Source organism: Gigantopelta aegis, chromosome 3 (assembly GCF_016097555.1).
Source record: "Gigantopelta aegis isolate Gae_Host chromosome 3, Gae_host_genome, whole genome shotgun sequence".
Taxonomy (NCBI): domain Eukaryota; kingdom Metazoa; phylum Mollusca; class Gastropoda; order Neomphalida; family Peltospiridae; genus Gigantopelta; species Gigantopelta aegis.
In genome coordinates, this window is record NC_054701.1 from 80,543,949 (window position 1) to 80,567,311 (window position 23,363).

Consider the following 23,363-nt stretch of genomic DNA (forward strand, 5'->3'; position numbering starts at 1 on the left):
TGTTTTATTGGATATTCGTTGTTCAGTTGTTGAACATTGTGTTTGTGTTTATTGTTGTTTTGTTTTGTCTTTGGATTTGTTTTGCTTTTTTGTTTGTTTGTTTTGTTTTGTTCCTTTATTTTGTTTTGGGTTTTTTTTTTCGGGGGGGGGGGGGGGTTGGGGTTTTTTGGTTATTAATTTTTTTTTGAGGGGGGGATGTTTGGGGGGGGGGTTTGGGAGGGGGTGAATATTAATTTGTTTGCACAATATACAAAATATAAGCTACTACGGTTTCCAGTGGAATAAAGCGGTTTCGTGTGGATGATTACAGTCGTGATGAGGAGTTACTTCCGGTACCGTTGGCCGATAACACGGCAAGTGGCACTTAAATATTCATAAGACGATATTCGGGGGAGGGTGGTAGGTCAACTGCCTATTCTGGTTATGCTCATTCAAAGATATTTTCTCATACGTGATTCAAATGTAAATGCTACGCCATCGTGCAATAAACATCCTATAATAACTTAAATATCCCATCGGACATTTACACAAAGTTAAGTACTGTGTCATTTATTAATTATACTCAAAGGCAAAGGTTATTGTGACATGGATTGTTTGGAGTAATAAATGTGTTAATGGATTTATGGATGTAAACCAGACAAAATGTGCATGAAACAGCTCGAAGAAATGCAACCAAGTAGTTGTTGCAGCGGTTGCATTATTTGTGCAAGAAACATGGACTATTCGGGAGAAATCCTGTCCAGTGTTCACCATAAAAGGCCAGACATTCAGACGCAAACCATTGCCACTCTGTGCATCAGAAGTCAGAAAAACACCATTAGTGAACTGTTTGATGCAATTTCGTCATGACACGCCTCAGTGAAAACGACAGATGGCGAGTCATAGGGATGCTTGAATATGGGACCTCGCAGCGTGACGTCGCATGTCAATTCAACGTCCACAGAAACACTATATCAGTGCTCTACAAAGCGAGTGAAATACTCGCCATGGCGACTAAAATAATTCCCAGGCGTCTAAAAAATAAAATCACATTCGCCAGTTGGCGACTGTCCAATAATTTTATTTTAATCTGTAAACAAAACTGGACATCGGAAAACACAGTGGACCAGTAGCAATTGATCTCCCATAAAACGTTTTTTCTATCGGTAGTTTGTTTGAAAAATAAAAGTTTGAGACAAGTTATATCGGACTATGAATAACGATTTTCCAGTATTCAAGAAAAAAAGAAAGAAAGAAATGTTTTTATTTAACGACGCACTCAACACATTTTATTTACGGTTATATGGAGTTAGACATATGGTTATGGACCACACAGATTTTGAGAGGAAACCCGCTGTCGCCACTACATGGGCTACTCTTTCCAATTAGCAGCAAGGGATCTTTTATTTGCGTTTCCCACAGGCAGGATAGCACAAACCATGGCCTTTGTTGAACCAATTATGGATCACTGGTCGGTGCAAGTGATTTACACCTACCTATTGAGCCTTGCGGAGCACTCACTCAGGGTTTGGAGTCGGTATCTGGATTATTTGTTACAAATAAAATTCCAAAACATTTTGAGGAATTTGATGACATGTTATGTTATTAAAATATAATACAACTCAAAATGTGTGTGTATTTTGTTTAACAGTTTGACTCGAAATAGTGTATTTTTTAAAATTATAAAACAGATCTAAAAGGTAATAAATTCGTTATGCTGTGTTTTGACAAGGCGTATGGGATTGTACGCTCCCCCAAAATCTGTATTTCCTTTAGCCGCGCCTCAGGAAACATGAATTTTGGACGGGCGTACAGTCCCGTGCGCCCTACCAAAAAAAAAAAAAAAAAAAAAACCCCGCTTAACTAGTACTGCTTCAGCAGCAAGCCACTCTCTGAATGCTTGTGGATTTCTGTTGTTCGTTCAGTTCTGATTAACAAAGGATCTGTTTCTGTGGAAAGCCTGTTTTGGTGGATGCGTAGAATCACAGTAGGATATTTTCATGTCTGGTGTTTTTGCGTGAAAATTTTTCACTTTCACAGACGTATTTTTCAACTCTTATTTAACATATGCGTACCATACATGGGGCATGGGGAATTTGCTCCCCTAGTGCTGGAGCAAAACTGCAAATTCGGACAAACATTATACAGATATCTGGGCAAAATATGCTAATCGGACACTTTTTTACCATGAAATTCCATTATTCTACCCTCGAAATTAGTTGCAATCCATGTAAGAATGCGTAGTGATTGTTTGCAACCTAGCCCGAGTACTCCGACTGTAAGAGAGCTAGACGGATATTTGGACATAAATACGCTCTCATTATTTATGTCCAAATGTCCGTCTAGCTCTCTTACAGTCAGTAAAAAAGTAAAGTTTGTTTTATTTAACCACGCCACTAGAGCACATTGATTTTTTTATCTTATCATCGGCTATTGGACGTCAAACATATGGTCATTCTGACACTATTTTTTTTAGAGGAAACCCGCTGTCGGCTCATAGGCTACTCTTTTACGACAGGCAACAAGGGATCTTTTATTTGCGCTTCCCACAGGCAGGATAGCACAAACCATGGCCTTTGTTGAACCAGTTATGGATCACTGGTCGGTGTAAGTGGTTTACACCTACCCACTGAGCCTTGCAGAGCACTCACTCAGGGTTTGGAGTCGGTATCTGGATTAAAAATCCCATGCCTCGACTGGGATCCGAACCCAGTACCTACCAGACTGTAGACCGATGGCCTAACCACGACGCCACCGAGGCCGGTCTCTCTTACAGTCAGAGTACTCGGGCTATTTGCATCTCTGTATAGCTATTTGGTAGTAATGCTAATATGAATAAAATGTTGTTATCCAGATTCGGTCATTTTCGTTTAATTTGGGCAAGAGAGCTTGCTCCACTCACAAAAATGGTAGCCCGTACGCCTATAATTTCTACCACTACTTACATGATTCATTTATGCTACAATTATTTTTTAAAGTTTTGTTTTATTATTATTGCATTTTTTATTATTGCATTCTGTTAGTTTGATCGAACCACCTTGGTTGATCCATTCAACTTATTGGGGGTTTTCTCGTTCCAACCAGTGCACCACAACTGGTCAAAGGACGTGGTACGTGCTTTCCTGTCTGTGGGAAAGTACATATAATGTATTCCAACAAATTAATGATGTAATTATTGTTGTAAAACTTAAATATTTTATCTTTGCCATAAATTTACTATTATGGTATGTCATATCCATAAAATGTTTTACACTTCATTTCTCTTTGTAGGCATATTAACAGTTCATGGTAGATCTAACTTTAGTTTTAAAATGTTTGAGATGATTATTAACGGTTTCCATTTCATCAGTTGCAAACCTACTGTTCATGGCCGGATGTGACATTGGTCGTGTTCATATCCAATTAATTGAACATATTTATTTTCAAAATATTAACATTTCAGATGTATCAAGCTTGCTAGATTAGTCAGGTCTGTTAACGTCAAATCAGGGCTGTTTGGGGACGGGATGGACAAAAGTGCCATTTTTTCACCAGAGACCCACACTGGGGTGTAGATTACAAAGCTTCTCAAGAACCAGATTTTCAACCAATAGGAGGCCATTATGACGTCATTTTCTAAAAATAGCTGCCAGCATTGAAAATAGATGTATTAAATGTAGCATAATGGTGGCTTTTAATTTAAAAAAATTATATTAAAAAACAAAATGTAATTATTACATCGTGAACTACATGCTCAAAAGAATTACAATGAAACAATTTAATATATTACTAGCAAAAACAAAGTTAAATGAAAATGTGTCCAGGGCGTGACGTGACTTATCGTGTATATGTTTTACACACAAATTTAGTCATAATTCTTTGACAGGAAAGAAATGGATGATGTTTTAATGGACACATCAAGTGGATATTTCTGATTCAGTTTACTTTCAATTTGTACTAAGAATTAATTTATTAAATAACTGTTTACACCGAGTGGCTCACATTACAATGTTGATGTATTTGAATAAATTGTGCAAAAATGGTACTTGAAATCGATTAACTGGTATTTATGTATCACTAAAAATGTAAAAAAAAAAAAAAAAAAAAAAAAAAAAAAAAAACCAGTGACATTATCTGTTTATGCTATATCTAGTGGATCCATTTCCTTTTCAAATGCTACCCTCATGTCAAATTCACTATACTGGAGTTGGATGTCATGGAATACAGCAGTATAATCAATATATCAATTTACTGTCATAATCTGCATTTTCTTGTTTTAACATTAAATGAGTGTAACAATTCGAGTAACGATTGTCCCTGATGTAATGGAAACCCGTTTTCAGGAGTATTTTGCTTAGCTAATATCTTAGAAAGCAAATATCTCTTATTTATCTAACTAATGACGAAGAAAGTAATTGCATAATGTGACATGGTTAGCATCTTAATACATGTATGTGGAATAACGTTATGATATACTCCACTACACTGCAAATAGCAGTGCAAAATCTGACCGATTCTATATACCATTCTCTTCAATTCGTGTGAAAGAAACGGTAGAAGCATCTTGTTAACACCAAAATAAGTTGAAACTGTTGCTAAGTTGTACCTGAATGAGTGCTCAATCATTAAAGTTCTGAGGATGTTCATACCCAGTCAAACATTATGTTTTCCGTGTGTAGATTGCTAGCATCTGGTAAAAGTGGGTATACTTTAATTTCATGAGTGATCACTATTTGCGATGGATTTTCAGTTAACTTATTATTCCACTTTCCCTCTTCATTTTCGAGGGGGGATGAAGGCCGGGTCATGAATTTTCTTATTTGCCATTGCAGTAAAATGGTGAACTGTTTCCTGAATAACTCGGCCCTTGTGGAACTCTTGTTTTATAGGATACATAATACACGGCAGTGACTCTTAGAGGTACAGGCAACCACCTACAGTTATTGTGGCGATCAAATGCAAACAAAAAAGTCCTTTTATAATCATTTGGGCATTAGACAATTGTAAGGTGACATATCAGATTTGTCCGAAACCTTGAATATAAGGTTTCAAGTCACACTTTGTAGCACTATATCCCAGTACTGAAGCACTATTGAAGGACTCTTTATTTCCATCTTCCAGCCATATGAATCTTTACTTTCAGAAGACACATGCACATTTCTGGCACAAAATGATCAATTAGTGGGTATGTTTGGTTCATGTTGCGTGTAGCATGGACCAGACATGCCCATGATATATGACTAAAATTAGTCAGTGATTCCAGCTAGTTTTGATTGAGCTTCAGTCTACTGTGAACCTTTCAACATATTGCCGTAGGTATTCAATGGCCACTTTTTCAGACGAAGACCAGCAACATAACGGTAAATTTGTCTTCACTGTGGGTCAATAGTACCTTCCACAGTACACTCTGGAATATGGCAAATAGTGGGTAATTGCAAGCCAAAACAGGAATCCTCAAAATATTGTTAACAGACCTCACGATTTTACAACAAATGAATGATTTCTGTGAAAATTAAAATGGAAATCTGTAACTACAAAAAGCACCCTAATTTGACCCACTAATTGACTCAGTGTGCAATTTGTATTGAAATAAGATACCTGAAATACTCCACATAGTTAGGTGTGACCCTGGTGTGCACCAAAACCAACCAAACAATGATGAGTTGGGCAACAACATTTAATTGTAGGATAGCATAACATACTGAATCATGATTTGGTCCCTTTATTGTAAAACAAAATCCGTACATTTAATGGTTTTGGAATGTTGGATATTTGATAGTAAGTTGTGACAACGGCTGTGGGCGTGGGTGGAATCACAATTTGATACTGAGTACATGAACTGATTATTTTTATTTTGTCCTTCCACTAAATCTTGTTGTCTTTGTTGTTTTTGTTGTTGTTACCACACATTGCGACATTTCGTAGATTTTTAATTATTATTTTAAATGTTATATGTTTCATTCACCATGCACGCTCATAATTAGGCCCGGAATAATACAGTGGATATACCGATCGTTTTAAAAAAATTGACAGTATATTGAATGTAAAATTAATTGTATTCGTCTTAGTATACAGTTTTATTTACCAGTTTCGTATCACACTTTCCACTTTCCTCTATCCAAAACCAATGTCCAAACCTTTTGGCCCTCTGGATCTTTCCCTTATTCCCAACTACCCAGTTGTTGTTGACGATTAATGGTTTAATGTTTTTCTTTTCCTTATCCGACAGATTGTACCACCAGCCATCCGCAAGCAGGTTTAAAGGCAACATATTGACCTTAATACCGGCATACTTAGCTTTGATCAGCCGGTTCAAGTAGGGTTGGTCAGCCTCACTACCCGCCAGGGTTCTACCTTCAGGAAGATTCTGGATTCTTTTACCTAGCTTCTGCAGCCGCTGTGTGTGTGCAACTCCCAGAACGCTATCATTGTGTTTGTTGGAAGCATGTACAGAAAACCGAATCCCACCATTCCCGGTCTATTTGATACCGACGCTGCAACGATGTCATACCCCTTCGCCTCTTTCTCGCACAGTGAAAGTGGATTGGCAAACCAAAGGCAATCCACCTCAAAGAGAAGCAACTTGATGCGTTCTTTTAACAGTGTCAGTGTTATTTCTGTCCGTCTTACCACCAAGCGTACATAACCCACTTTGCTATACTCCTGTGCTCCACTCAGTTCATCCAGATCAAGTACAGTAAAAGCTCCAACATCTGGCCAGTCTTTCGTTATCTTTTTCTCAGAGTAGCTGTCTGTTGTGATGAATAACACCTGCCTATGAATGCCCATGTACATGGTGTTGCATAACCAGCTGTATACGAACGGCAAATACGCTTTGTTTACGAGAGCAAGGAGAACAGGTAACCCCCGGGCATTTATCTGTTTAGCAAAGTTTATTATCTTCAGCGTACTGTTCTGAGTTTGCGGGACATTCTCGTTGTGTTTTAATGGTGTTGTCGAAAAAAAAATTATTTGTCTTAGCTAGTAGAGATACTGCATCGGATTTTCTCGTAATTTCTTGTATTTTCTCGTGTACTTTGCAATACTTCTTAACGTAAAGCATCCCTACAGCCACTAAAAGAAAGGTGAGGTAAACATTAGGCCGAAAACAAAACATCTTTATCTTCTGTTCTTAAGCGTAAAAGTGCTGTATTCCGTATGCACAGATACACGTAGCTTGGAGGAAAGCTGAATCTGAAAAAAAGAGAAGAAAACAGAAATGAAATTCCCAGACAGCGGCTCTTATATTAGCTCTAGGATATGGTGGCTGGTTTTTACTACTGCCACCAAATAAGTACTTTGCTTATGGCTCAGAGAAAACAAGAACACCAGACAAAACAGAAACAACATGTTCAGTACGTCTACAATAAATATCACTAAGATAAAAGCAACCAATACAATTTTATCCCAAACATTTGAGGATTCACTTTTCTATTTACGACTATATTGGTATATCAATACTTTATACCTGAATACTATTATATATATATATGTGTAATGTTTAATATATTTTTTAAATATACATGTAACTGCACCTTTTATTTTTAAAATAGGTAATTTATCATTGCAATTGTTTTCATTCCAATCGAGTTGTTTTGTCCAGTCAGGTCGAGCATTTTATCTAGGTGTTTTCACGGAGATCCTAGCCAATATATACATCTGCACGGATATATAGGTTATTACTCACTTTATTACTTTATAGCATTAGCACTCCTTAAAAATATGAAAAAATACATAAGCCCTGACTTTGATGGCTTTACTGCAGAGTTTTAACAATAATTCTGGATTGTAAACTGATGGCGAGTGTGTTCTGTATTGCGATTTGTTATTGTAAACTGATGGAGAGTGTGTTCCGTATTGTGATGGGTTAATTACATTCTTTTTCCGGGATCAAATGAAAATAACACCCAGAAAGCTAATGACGTCATTAGAAAATGACGTCATTAGAAAGTGACGTCATTAACAGGCGAAGTTGACGTTTCAAGGGTCAATAGTTAAATTGTAGTCAGGTCTTTTTTTCAAGAAATACCAAATATACAGTTAGTTGCGTAGAAAAAACGATTCAGTTTACAATGCACATAACTATATGGTGTTTTTAGATTTGCCTTCGGTCAAAATGACATTTGCAGGATCAAATGGACAATAACACCTGAAATCTAAAAACACCATATGGTTATCTCCTAATTGATATCGATTATTTTATTATACGGTCAATTAATTTCAGCTATAGGATAGGGGAAGTGTCAAATAATCACACATTAAAAGTGCTTACATGTACACTAAAGCCAAATAAACCAAAACATTTTAAGAACTGGATACCTATTTCTCTCTTGAATTTTGCATACAAAATTGCATCTGGGTTTATTGCAAACTGAATAAAAAGGGTATTAGATAAGATTATCGCAAAAGATGAAACAGGTTTCATAAAAGGTAGGTATATAGGGAATATATGACATAATACAGTACATGGAGGGACAAAACATCCCTGGCATGTTATTATTAATGGATTTTTAAAAGCCTGTTGGATCTCTTTTTAAAATTTTATTGAAATTCGTTGGATTCGTTCAGTTTTAAAATATCAATAACAAATTGGACAAAAACTGTATATACAAATTCAACCTCAAGAGTACTTCAGAATGGATTTGGATATGAAAGTTTCAAATTAGATCGTGGGTGTAGACAAGGTGAACCTCTCCTACTATATATTTCTTGCAGTTTAAATGGATCTTCTAGATCCCTTAAGCATATTAGACTCATATGGTAATGTTTCTGGATTAAAGATTAATTGTTCTGAATCACAAGTTGTATGGATAGGTAGTAAAAATACTCCAAAGATGTTTCATCAGAATAAGAAGAAGGAAATGTTTTATTTAACGACGCACCCAACACATTTTATTTACAGTTATATGGCGTCAGACATATGGTTAAGGACTATACAGATATAGAGAGAGAAAACCCGTTGTCGCCACTTCATGGGCTACTCTTTTCGATTAGCAGCAAGGGACCTTTTATATGCACCATCCCACAGACAGTATAGTTCATACCACGGCCTTTGTTACACCAGTTGTTTAGCACTGACCAGAACGAGAATGTTATCATCATGCAAGATGGAAATTAGAATGGGGTTATGACAATTTTGAAATATTAGGGGTAAAAGTTTCAAAGAAACATTATGATAATAAATTTCGTCAAACAAATCATGGAAATGAAAAATATATTAAAGATCTGGTCAATAAAAACGTTAACACCGTGAGGTAGAATAGTCGTTTTTACATCCCTAATCATCCCTAAAATAATTCACTTACTAATTTCAATGCCTAACCCACCAGAACAAATAATACAAATAAAAAAAATGCTTTTTAATTTTATCTAGCAAAATAAACCAGACAAAATAAAACGAGAAGTTCTAACCCAAAGCTATCCAAATGGAGGTGTTAAAAATACTATATATATATATATATATATAATAGCGTTAAATAGACATTCCTGAGTTTGCTGCATTGTAAGATGTTTCCGACTAATACAATAGTTCTACGATTAAATTTACATATTAAAAATATTTTCTTGTTTAGAATATCAGTGTCTGCATATTCAATGTATTTCTGGTCGTCTTAATTTTTGTAAGAAGCTCAAACTGGATTTTGTCTTCAAATAATTTTGTACGTACGAAAAAAAAAAAATATTTTAGGAAATAAAATCAAATTTAACCTAGTACAAATATTAGAACGATAAGAAACACGTTTAACATACAGACACTAATATTTTATGCAGAAAAATATATTTGATATGTAATAACAGTAATCAAAAAGTCTCCCTTAGTCGATAACATCTTAAAAATTGCAGCACACTCAGGAATGTCCCTTTAATATGTACATGGATTAGCATACTATTATTAACAAAGACAAAATGGAAAGTATTTCTTAAAGTCATTACAGCATTATCAATTAATCATCAAACTACTTACGAGTGGAGATTATTTTCTTAACATATAAATTATAAAACAGGACAACAGTTTCTAGAACGATGTTTTACATATTTTATGGTTAATTTATCAAAACCAAATTCCTGAGTGTAGAAATGAAATATTTAGAATCAATATTTTGTACAATGGTAAAATAATTGTTGATCGGAAACCCTTTAATGGATAAACAGTGTCCTAGAATTTGTATCGTTAATAAACGCAGTCAAAACCTATATATGTGACACAGTCGCAATAATCAACAATCAACAGGTAATAACCACCAATCCAATATTTCCTTTTAAACTGAAGTTATTTTTTTTAAATGTTTTTAAAAGGATGCAAAGAAATGTATAACATATTAAAGAAGTCGACAATAACACACACTGCCAAACGAAAATATTCAGATTTACATGTAGATTACTAATTATTTTACAAGAGTGGAGAAATGTCTATAATTTACCATTTCAATATAGAATCCTGCATATAATAATAACAACAAACACTTTTTTTAATAAAATAAAGTATATAGAATCAAATATTTGTGAGTTTTTACATACACAGCCAGAAACATTGGAACATTTGTTCTATGTAGTCCTGCAAACAGAGCCATAAAAGAGGCTTTGTTTTTGAGTAGGTGGCCATGGAAAGGTAACATTTGTCCTCATGGCTAGAAATTATCATTGGGGTGTTGTCAGCATGAAACCACTTGATAACAGCGTCAAAAATGCATGCGAAAAAAATGGCGGCCATTTTTCAAGATAGCTCTATGTTTCAGAATTCAACATTCATAACTCGGTGGCTGTTTCAACTAGGAATGTGTCTTTTGTGTCAAACCCAATGTTTTGGGGGTTAAAGAACATGAAAATAATATTTGTAAGATGATTTAGTGTACATTTTACGCAGATTTAAAAACAAAAATACACAAATAATGGGCTATTTCCTTTTGTACAAATGTTTTACGAGCTATATATCCTGTCACATTTCTATCCCGTCTGTATTAATTACTATACCAACGAAATCTCCTTTCCTTTAAAACAGCTTAAATATTATGGGTTTAAACATAAGCCCATACAGAATTACAAACAAACAAACCCCATTTGTTTTGTAAGTAGGTCTCCTGATCAATCAACATGTGATGTTTGCCTCATCCGCTCTTTGACGGGCCTAGATATCCCTGTGTCTGTTTAATGTTCCATTGTGGTGAACGCACTAACATGAAAATTATTCTTGAGGACCATCTCAACTCTCGATCTATCAGACAGGTCTAATAAGAAATATTCAAGATTGCTGTTAAAACAGATCTGGAGACATCTCCAATACTTTATTAACAATGACAAAACTATTGATGTTTGTGACAGTGTTTTAGGGATCCGAAGATTAATTATGAACTACTTCCTGTTAATCAAAAATTGCAACATCATTTACATCCAAAATGGCCACCACTATATCAACCAGAACAAGAAAATTGAAATTTATTGCATTTTACATCAGCTATGGGAAGATTGTGATGTTAGGGATGGAATTTTATTCATTAAGGTATTAATTTATACCAAGTTCATTCTAACTGCAATATTGCACCATCATTTAAATCCAAGAGGGTCGTTAGGAGTAAGAAGTGGCCAAATCTTCCATTCGATTTTACCCCCAAACAATAATTTTTACTTCAAATACAGGGTTTGCTAGAGGACAAGGAATTCAATTCTCGTAGTTACTTTTTATAGAGAAATTATATCATTGTCAGAATTCATGATGGCTGCAAACATAAAGCAATGTGTTATGTGCATCACCTTAAATACTCTTTTTGAAACCAACTTCTGTTTTGAGGGTGTTCAATCCATTTAAAAAAGTAAAGTTATCTAAAATATAATTTAAAATAATAATTCTTAAGCTGACCTCTATATCTTAAGGCTTCACCAATCTACATGTATTTTTAAACTATCTAGCATGTAATGTTGCATCATACAGACCAAATTTTCAATGCCAACCTCGCTGTGATAAATTGGCAAATCACAACTAATGACTGTCGGTCTGGTAAAGACTAGTGTCATTCCCCTCTTCTGTCTCTTGATAATGGATACATTACTCAGTCATCGAAAAAGGTTTGTTAAAAAGGTGCATTGAATCGGTTGGACGATTTCAGATGGTGCAATACTTTAGCATCCACGTTCAGTGCTCGAATTAAGATGCATGATACTATTTTACTGTATTCCTTAGTCTCATTATCATTTAGTGTAGGTGTCGGGTACTCGGGTCCGGGTCGAGTTTGAATCCCGAGTACTCGAGTCCAATATTATAGGTTGCATAGTACAAAAGAAGAGAGTTCCGTGTTAAAGTTCGATGTGCACTGTCAAATATTTACGGAGTAAAAGCAGCTGTGGGTGTTATTGGTAGTAATATAATTGATTATTTGTGACAATATATAAATACACTTTTATTTGTTATACAGTTGTTATGCAGTATATACCAGAGGTTGAAAATAATGTGGGGTACCCCCAAAAATGGAACTGCAATTTTCAGCAAAAATGACGGTTGCTATTAAAAACATTAATTAAATCTCTTAAATGATACGTGACCCTCCATTTTCTTGTAAGTAGATTAGATGTGAGGTGCCACACTTTCTATTGCTGTACTTCCTGGGTGTGTTGAAACGCTGCTCATATCAGTTTTATTAGTAAACGTTAACTTTATCGGCAGTAGGAATTGATTTGGTCTATTAGAACCTATAGCATATATTCACTATATTATCATTATTTTATATTGTGTGCCATTTACTGTTATTTGACAGTCATAATTGCTTAATTAGGTTACACTCAAGCATGGGAGTTCATAATGACCTTGACCTTGGCATTAATTTACTGTGCACTGCTGAGAATAGAGTTTGAAAAAACGTTTGTGCTGACGAATTGGAGATTTTGGCCCATATTTTTTACTTAAAATAGTTTAAAGCTTATTTATCCAAGGTGATGGACATGTCATATAACACTAATCTTATTTAGGATAATAAGTCTAGGCAAGATGAAATAAGCTAATAGTAATAATTCATTTTTATTTAAAAAATAATGTTAGCTGATATTAGGTTAATCTCTTAGATCTCCATTAGCAATGTGTATCTGAATGCAATTGACTCTGGAATGACTATATTTAAATAACCTTATTTCTGCTGTAATTTTAACATACTTTTTAGGTTGGTGAATTATGTTTTAGGCAAATATGGAATCTTTTACAATTGTTTTTGTGAGTTTGGTAAAAACATTAAAATCTACAGAAGAGGGTTCTGTGTAGCCATTTTGCATTCTCTTCTTTATTTGTACACAAATATAAGCTTGGTAATGATAGCTTTAGGTTAATTCATTAAATCTTGTCCATATATTCAGTGAGTTTTCTATAATAAAGGGTATTTAAAGTATATACCAAGTACAAGAGCAATTTTGACACATCTGCTAATCTACTTAGGAGTGTGTTAGTATTATCTTCCATTATTACCACACTTGTAAAGCTATATTTTCCAATATTACTATGTAAATTATTTGTTACATTACAGATTGTAGTAATGCATACAATATAAAAATTACATTCAGTTAAAACAGAAAATAATTAAAGAAAAATTACTTTCGCACACTTTTCATAGTAGGTAGATTAGATGTGAGGTGCCACACTTTCTATTGCTGTACTTCCTGGGTGTGTTGAAACGCTGCTTATATCAGTTTTATTAATAAACGTTAACATTATCGGCAATAGGAATTGATTTGGTCTATTAGAACCTTTAGACTCATTGAGGCGCTAGCAGCAGGTGCCAGGCAGTTACCAATGTCAATGGAGGTCATACACGTCTAAATATGACCATGACATTTTATTGATGTCAATCCTAACATTACAGTGGTTGGTATACAAAAGTAAAGTTTGTTTTATTTAACGACGCCGCTAGAGCACATTGATTTTTTATCTTATCATCGGCTATTGGACGTCAAACATATGGTCATTCTGACACTGTTTTTAGAGGAAACCCGCTGTCGCCACATAGGCTACTCTTTTTACGACAGGCAGCAAGGGATCTTTTATTTGCGCTTCCCACAGGCAGGATAGCACAAACCATGGCCTTTGTTGAACCAGTTATGGATCACTGGTCGGTGCAAGTGGTTTACACCTACCCATTGAGCCTTGCGGAGCACTCACTCTGGGTTTGGAGTCAGTATCTCGATTAAAAATCCCATGCCTCGACTGGGATCCGAACCCAGTACCTACCAGCCTGTAGACCGATGGCCTGCCACGACGCCACCGAGGCCGGTTGGTTGGTATACGTTCATCAATACTGTTATGATGACGTGTTTCCAAGTCCGACTCCGCTAAAGGTCTTTAGAATTATCTACTTGTATTTACATATTGCAATAAAATGCCTGATTAATCTAAGTTTTTGTTTTTTGTTGTTTTTGTTGTTGTTGTTTGTTTTGGGGGGGGGGGGGGGTTGGGGGGTTTGACGAATTAGTTCTGGGTATGCATACATATTAGAAATATTTAGCTATGTGTTTTAAATTATATTTTTAAGATTCCGTTTCCATTCTGGCCATACATTATAATAACATCTATGACCATTGTGACAGATATATAAGGTAATTCCAACTTGGGTGATAAAATGTTTTTACACCGTTTTGAAATTTCAGATTCTAATTCCCCCTTCCCCCGTTACCCACCAAAAAAAATAAAAAAAATAAAAATACAAAACAAACAAAATACAAAACAATTTTTTTTAAATGCAAAAAACCTGGCATTTATATGGATTAGTTTATGATTCTACTATTCAATACGTAACATTCTAATATTAATAATAATAGTTATATCGTTATATATCTCTTTGGTTGTTTTGTTAATGTATGTCAAACATTGCGTTTTCACGCTCTTTAAAAAAAAATTTTTTTTATGGAAACGTCACTCTAGCGTGCTTTAAATAATATACATACATACAAACATACATACATACATACACATACACTCAAATTTTTTTTTAATAATAATAATAATAATAATAAATATATATATATATATATATATATATATATATATATATATATATATATATATATGTGTGTGTGTGTGTGTGTGTGTGTGTGTGTGTGTGTGTGTGTGTGTGTGTGCATAAATATATAAAAACCTTCGCTGCTGCTACAAAGTGGCGGGCACATGTCCCCCGCCCCTCTCCCCGCTTCCTACGCCAGTGATATATACATGTATTTGGAAACAGAAATGTTTTTTAAATTCCACCCAGTATTAATTTTAAAGTTTTAAAAACATTTTGATTTCTATACTGTATTTTCCCCGAAGCTCTTTACACTGTGGTTTTTCATAATTATATAATAATATTTTTACTTTTTAATAATACTTACCTTTGATACTCAACAGGCGATGTGTATTGCAGTGGCTAAAGGCGTGCGTTAACAGTGACGGTAATAATACCACCAGCTGCATCCGCCAGGTGTTCGTCCCGTTCGACTGTCGTTCTGTTAGCACAGTTCATAAATCGTGATTCAACAGCACCATCAATACTTAAAGGCGATCAGTCACGGATCTCGCAGAATCAAGTTAAGTTCTTTATTCACATTAAGCTTTACAGCTTATCTGTTCAGATATATAAACAAAAATACATAACCACAGAAGAACAAAATTCAATAAACAAGAAAACATACATGTCACATGACACAAATAAACTACACCAATACGGAAAATGCCTTTAAAAACTTATTTTCTTAATTTAACTGCTTTATATAAATATTTCCCACAATTACATAAAGTTTTACAATTTGGTACATTATATAATTGCAGTAGCTTAAAAAATGATGGCTTTTTCCAGTAATAAGGTTTAATACACACACACACACACACACACACACACACACACACACACACACACACACACACACACACACACACACACACACACACACATATATACATACATATATATATATACTGAACAAAATAAGAAACTTCCGCTAACTTTGCTTGAACATAACTTGATGAAAACAAACCGGGGGAATAATTGTTATATATGCGTTTAAAGAGTGTTCCATGATGCATCGTTTGGTGCAAAAATCATGGCCATAGGTTAACAGAAACTGGGAGAAATTTTGACCAAGTGTGGTAGGGGTTAAAAAAAAAACCACCCACTTAATAACGGGTATGACCACCACTTGAATTGACCACTGCAGTGCATCGCAGGCGCATAGAATTGACTAAAGTGTTGATTTCTGCCAGTGGAATATTGTTCCATTCCTGAATGAGAGCTTGACGAAGTTCGTTGACGTTAGCGGGTAGGTTGGGACGACGCCTCAATCGTCTGTCCAGAATATCCCAGACATGCTCGATGGGGTTGAGATCAGGACTTTTAGCGGGCCAGTCATCAATGAAATCAATATTATTTGTCCTAAGAACATTTACAGTGTCTCTAGGTAGCATTATCATGCTGAAAAATCGAGATGTTGGCGTTGTTATGGAACAGAGGAATGACGTGATGAGCGAGAATGTCATCGCTGTAACGTTGACCATTTAAATTGCCATCGATGACGACTAGTGGTGAACGACAACCATGGGCAATGGCTGCCCAGACCCTGACAGAACCCCCACCCCCGAAACGATCTCGTTCAAGAACACAACAGTCAGCATAGCGTTCATTTCTCCTACGATAGACGCGCACCTGCCATCACCACGTTGTAAAGAAAATCTGGATTCATCCGAAAAAACAACGGTATTCCAGCGTCGCCGTATCCAACGAGAGTGTACACGTGCCCAATTAAGACGAGTTAGACGATGACGTTGCGTTAAAACGCATCCGACATAAGGACGTCGTGCATGTAAACCTTTCTCCCGCAGACGATTACGAATAGTTTGCCCACTGATTCGGTTATTATGAAGCCCAGGTGTGTTAGCAGCAGTAGCAGTGGCAGTTTGGAATCTATTGCGCAAATGCGTGCTCATGATATAGTGGTCTAGACCACGCGTTGTAACACGCGGACGTCCACGACGTGGCAAGTCGTTGGTGCTTCCTGTCGTTCGAAATCTTACGCGAAGATTTCGTATCGCTCGACTAGAACTCCCAACATGCCTTGCAACGTCTTCTGTCGACATGCCAGCATCAAGCATGCCAATCGCCCGTTCGCGTAAATTATTGGGTATTCTTGGCATACTTAAAATGCTACAGTGTAAAAAACGTTACATTTTTTACAAATTTTGAAGCGTTTTCGTTCACTTGACAACAATGTCAGTAAGACAAGTAAAACAAATTGACCGAGTACTACACGGGACATGTCGAACCATACATGCACGTGCAAATTGAATTTCACGTTGTCGACGATTAACAGTGCAAAAATAATCGATAAAATTCATGAATTCTGATAATAGGCTAATACTACCTATATAATTTCATTCCACAATGAATTTTTTAACACAACAAATACTATATGTACAAATCGGAAGTTTCTTTTTTTGTTCAGTATATACATATATATATATATATATATATATATATATATATATATATATATATATATATGTTACAGTCAATCTGTGAAATCAGTCATTACGCGTAATGCCTAAAAAAATCAGTCACTTCGCGAAGTTCCTGTGACCACCAGGCAATACGCGAAATGACTGAAAATCCCAGGCATTACACGAAATGACTGAAAATCATGACCAGACATTACACAGAATGACTAAAGTGATTCACGTCTTATTACTGACACTTGTATACAGGCTTTTGGTCTTAAAAGTTGATAAAATAATATTTTAAGAACAAACAAGGATAACTTTATTGATTGTATGATTTAAAATACTACTTAACATGAATTATTTATTATTATACATACCAGAGTATGGTGGTCCACCTTTGATGAGTCCTGCTCCAGTTACTGTCTCAGCTGATTTACTCAACGCAAGATAGACAGTATCTTAAATGAGAGAAATGGTGCGAGTTCCTCCCAGATGACTCAGGCTGAGCGTATGGTCAAGAGAAGTAAACTGGAGCTAACAAGTGGACAGGTGGGAGACAACGTAGCTGTACCTATCCCTCTTGTGGATAGGGGACGCGGTGACCCACGAAATATTCTCGGAATAATCATAGACCGTGATGAGAACGATATGTACACAATTTGTGTGAAAGCAGGGATTCTAAAAGGGAAGTTTACACGCAATCGGTTTGATTTGTGCCCCCAGCGTTTACTTACTGATGCTGATGTAAACCAGACGAAGTCAGTGACCGTGCGCCAAGCTGTTAATCATGAATCCAACTGTGGTGGACAGGGATATGTTAGGTGTACTGTGCTGCGAGTCCAATCGATGCAAATGTTTCAAAAACAAAATTCAGTGTTCTAGCCGTTGTCATGGTAGCCTTGTGTGCAAAAACAAGTGATCTTTCTATACCAATGTGTTACTTTCATAATTTGACACTGATTACTTGGTTAATATTCAACTTCATCTTCATCTATTTTACTACAACTTCTGAAATGATTTGATTTGAGTTTAAATAAAGTGTTACATTAAGACTTGTGTGGTGTGGTATTATTTTCAGTCATTTCCTTGTTTGTTCTTAAAATGTGATTTTATCAACTTTTAAGACCAAAAGCCTGTATACAAGTGTCAGTAATAAGACGTGAATCACTTTAGTCATTCTGTGTAATGTCTGGTCATGATTTTCAGTCATTTCGTGTAATGCCTGGGATTTTCAGTCATTTCGCGTATTGCCTGGTGGTCACAGGAACTTCGCGAAGTGACTGATTTTTTTAGGCATTACGCGTAATGACTGATTTCACAGATTGACTGTAACATATATATATATATATATATATATATATATATATATATACATACACACAAACACAAAGACACTGACAAAACAAGACACAGTCTGCATTACCTGCTGAGAATGACACCATTTGCTATATTCATGTCAGTTTTGTGGTTTGGCATCTGTCTCACCAACCGGCCTCGGTGGCGTCGTGGTTAGGCCATCGGTCTACAGCCTGGTAGGTACTTGGTTCGGATCCCAGTCGAGGCATGGGATTTTTAATCCAGATACCGACTCCAAACCCTGAGTGAGTGTTCCGCAAGGCTCATTGGGTAGGTGTAAACCACTTGCACCGACCAGTGATCCATAACTGGTTCAACAAAGGCCATGGTTTGTGCTATCCTGCCTGTGGGAAGCGCAAATAAAAGATCCCTTGCTGTTAATCGGAAAGAGTAGCCCATGTAGTGGCGACAGCGGGTTTCCTCTCAAAATCTGTGTGGTCCTTAACCATATGTCTGACGCCATATAACCGTAAATAAAATGTGTTGAGTGCGTCGTTAAATAAAACATTTCTTTCTGTCTCACCAATGCTTTTAGATCAATAACAGAGCTGACATCGACAAGGTCTTCTCTACACTGAGACGTGGGCGAAAGTTTCCGTTACTTGGCGGCAGCGAACAGGACGCACGCAGCCCAGTGGTAAAGTGCTCGCTTGATGCGCGGTCGGTCTGGTATCGATCCCTGTCGTTCCAGCCAGTGCACCACGACTGGTATATCAAAGGCCATGGTATGTAAGATCCTGTCTGTGGGATGGTGCACATAAAAGATCCCTTGCTATTAACGGAATAATGTTGCGGGTTTCCTCTCTAAGACTACATGTCAAAATTACCAAATGTTTAAAATCCAGTAGCCGATGATTAATAAATCAATGTGCTCTAGTGGTGTAATTAAACAAAGCAAACTTTAGTTTCTGATACAGTACCGTAACTACATTGAGTGATACATACCCGTAACAAATATAATGAAAACATATACATTAATACGAGAATCGCTGACAAGAGTTTATATAGTTATTATATATCTAGTACATGTTTTCATAAAAATAAAATTAATATATTTTTTTCATTTACGCATATGTTCCACTGGCAGCCATACTGGAAATCTAAAATCGCCATGACTCTCTTAATATGTATGCTAGAATCACGAATACGGTATCTATTCCCATTGCACAGAAGGTGCCTATTCTTCTGGTGGCGATATGTTTGTAATTTAAGGTTATCTTCACATTCAAATCCAAGATGGGCGTGGTCCACCATATTGATAATTAAATATATAATACAATATTTAGGTGAGTTAATTTTTGCATTTTCAGGTCATCTTGATCTTCAAATCCATGATGGCCATTTTGTTCACCGTATATAAAATAAGATTATTTTGACCTGGAAATCTAACATGGAGGGCGTGACAGTTGTCTTGAAAATATTAAATTGCGCTATGTATTTCAAAATAAGTTTATGTATGCTAGATCTGTAAATTAAATTGACAAAAGATCACAAGGTATGATTGGTCATAACTGAGACCAAGTCTTTTTCACACAGTCGAACTTCATTCGTTATAACTAAAATCGGACACATTTGATTGGATCATTCTGATGATGTGCTGTCAAAATCTATATACTGAATGTTCCACAGTCTGGGTTGATGACAGTACTGGGCAAATGTTGCTAATGGCACAGCATTTTCTACTGACCAAGCTCCAGTCAAGATCAACTAAAACGGTTGTGTGACAAAGGAATGACAGAGCTGAAAGATGGTAAAGTAACTGGCAGTCGTATCCGAGAAAATCGCTATCTGATGGGAGCTTCACTGTTTTTTTGCTCTTTTACTGAAACCACATTTTAGCAAGGACTTTTGCAAGATTTCAGCTCTTCGTGTCACCATACACAATCTTTTTTGAAGGGAATTTGTTAATTTAGTGGAGATAGAAAGTGATGATCCAAAGTGGCGCATGGTAGCTCGAGCTTCGACATAGTAACACTACAGTACTTGTCAAATGTGGACCTCTAACCCTGACCTGATAGACCAGAGTTATCATCGCACAGTCATGGTGTGTTTTAATGAAGTGGATAATCACCTGTCTCTTGGCCAAGGCATTCAAAACTTGTATGCTTGTTTAATACCAAACTGAGAAATCAACAACTGTTGAAGGCATCACTCATCAAACTTGCCCTGGACAATGGACTACTCATCTTATTCTCTTATTCGCAAGATGTACAAATTTGCTAACAGTAAAGGAAGTCACATCACTGCAACGTGTCGTCAGGCTGAAGTAGATACATCATTACCATTATACAAGTAGGCCTACAACTCCGCATCACTAATGACAATGTGCAAAGCTTTCTCTGCAGTATGCTACAAAGATTAAATCATTACCGAAACATCCTACAGATACTACGGTGTTTGATAATAAATATATGAAGTTGTTTGATGCAAGACCAAATGCTATATTTACATTTTGAGATCGGCCTCGGTGGCGTCGTGGTTAGGCCATCGGTTTACAGGCTGGTAGGTACTGGGTTCGGATCCCAGTCGAGGCATGGGATTTTTAATCCAGATTGAGTGAGTGCTCCGCAGGCTCAGTGGGTAGGTGTAAACGACTTGCACCGACTAGTGATCCATAACTGGTTCAACAAAGGCCATGGTTTGTGCTATCCTGCATGTGGGAAGTGCAAATAAAAGATCCCTTGCTGCCTGTCGTAAAAGAGTAGCCTCTGTGGCGACAGCGGGTTTCCTCTAAAAACAAAACAGTGTCAGAAAGACCATTTGACGTCCAATAGCCGATGATAAGATAATAAAAAAATCAATGTGCTCTAGTGGCGTCGTTAAATAAAACAAACTTTACTTTACACAATGGTAAATATAAAAGTTAAATGATGATAAACATCAATACAATATAACTTCTAAATTAAAATTTAAAAACACAGTGTAAAGAGCTGTGCAAAAGTATAAGTATCACAGGTAAGTATGTAAAAATTTCAAATAAAAATCAGTATCTCGTAGAAACGTCAAGATACGTTCAGGGTGGAATTGAAATGATTCCATCACATTTTGTCTACCAAAGATATCTTCCCTTATCGGTCCAAGATGATTACACTCCACCAGAATATGGTGAACCGTCATTGTACACTGACACACTCAGGGGGAGGATTTTTCTTTATAACAAATGTATGCGTCAAGTATGTATGGCCGATGCGAGCACGACGTAAGACCATTTCACTCTTCCTGCTCCACCTGTAGGAAGACTGCCACTCTCCCAAAACTGGTTTTACAGAATGATGCTTGTTCGCAACCGCACCGTTCCAATCATCTTGCCATGTTGAAAAGATATATTGGTTAATATCACATTTGAAATCAGTGTAAGGCACACCAACCCTGGAATGAGGTAAATTTAAAGCAGACTTGGCAGCTGTATCTGCCTTTTCATTACCCCGATATCAGTATGACTGGGAACCCAACACAATACACTATCTTTATTAGCAATAGATCAAAAGACACACTTTCGTATCAACATCCCAATTAAGGGATGTTCCAACTTCATATTTTGTAAAGCTTGGAGCCACGAAAGTGAGTCTCTAAAAATAATATATTTGGATTCCACCGAATCCTTAATTTGTTGTGCTTCAATTATTGCCCACGATTCCGCAGTAAAACTAGATGCCGAATCCGACAGTTTAATAGAAATTATTGCATCAGATGGAAAAACTGTAGCACAAGCCACAGAATTCCCATCCCGTTATCCATCTGTCTAAACAGGAATGTAATCATGGTACCTTTCTTAAATTTCCATGAAGTGTTTATAGATAATTGGATCTGTGCATCCTTTTTTCAGATGCACACGATCAAATACAATTTTGGGTGGTTTGATACACCAGGGTGACAAAATGAAATATGAAGGTGTTTCCATAATGTCTGTTAATTCAGTGTTGGAAACAGGAATTGATAATACGACGATCAAATGTGAGAATCGCATTTGTCTTTGCATCAAGTAATTTCATGTATTTATTATCGAACACTATATTATGTGCGGGGTGTTTTGGCATCGACTTAATCTTGGTGGCAGAAAAAGCTTTGCATGTCTAGCACCCAAACTAGGTTCGTGTGCTCCACTGGTGATGTTCTAAAAGCACCAGGACAAAGTTTAAGCTCCTGGTTGTGTATAGGATCTAGCATCTGTAAGTAAGACTTGCGTGCTGATCCATACACAATGCACCCATAATCAAGTTTAGATTTAACTAAAGATCTATACAGACGGAGCATAACCTTTCGGTCTACTCCCCCATTCTGTATTACCAATAACCTTTAAAATGTTAAGGGCTTTTAAACCCTTCTTTTTTGACGTATTTTAGATGGGAGACAAATAATAGCTTCCGGTCAAAATATACCCCCCCCCCCCCCCCCCCCCCAAAAAAAAAGAAATAAAAATAACAAAAAAAAAAAGAGGAAAAAATAAAAAGGTCTCCTCCACCACTAGAATTGGACTTTTGTCCAGAAACAGCTGTGGGTCTAAGTGGTGACCTCTTTTTTGGCAGATATGCATATATACTGTCTTTGACTTTGATAATCGAAAGTCACTATCAGTCGCCCATTGATCAAGATTCTTCAGAAAAAGCTGCAA

The 23,363-nt window shown here is 36.3% G+C and overlaps 1 protein-coding gene across 1 annotated transcript; it reads right to left on the reverse strand.

The window, feature by feature from the left end:
• Window positions 1-5,634: 5,634 nt before the first annotated feature.
• On the reverse strand, window positions 5,635-11,157 carry LOC121368871 (UDP-D-xylose:L-fucose alpha-1,3-D-xylosyltransferase 3-like). Its single transcript, XM_041493627.1, has 3 exons — window positions 11,134-11,157; window positions 6,345-6,939; window positions 5,635-6,312 (listed from the first exon to the last, which is right to left on the reverse strand). Exons 1-3 carry the CDS (start codon window positions 11,155-11,157, stop codon window positions 6,023-6,025), a joined length of 909 nt encoding a protein of 302 aa, XP_041349561.1. The 3' UTR covers window positions 5,635-6,022.
• Between the last annotated feature and the right edge of the window lie 12,206 nt (window positions 11,158-23,363).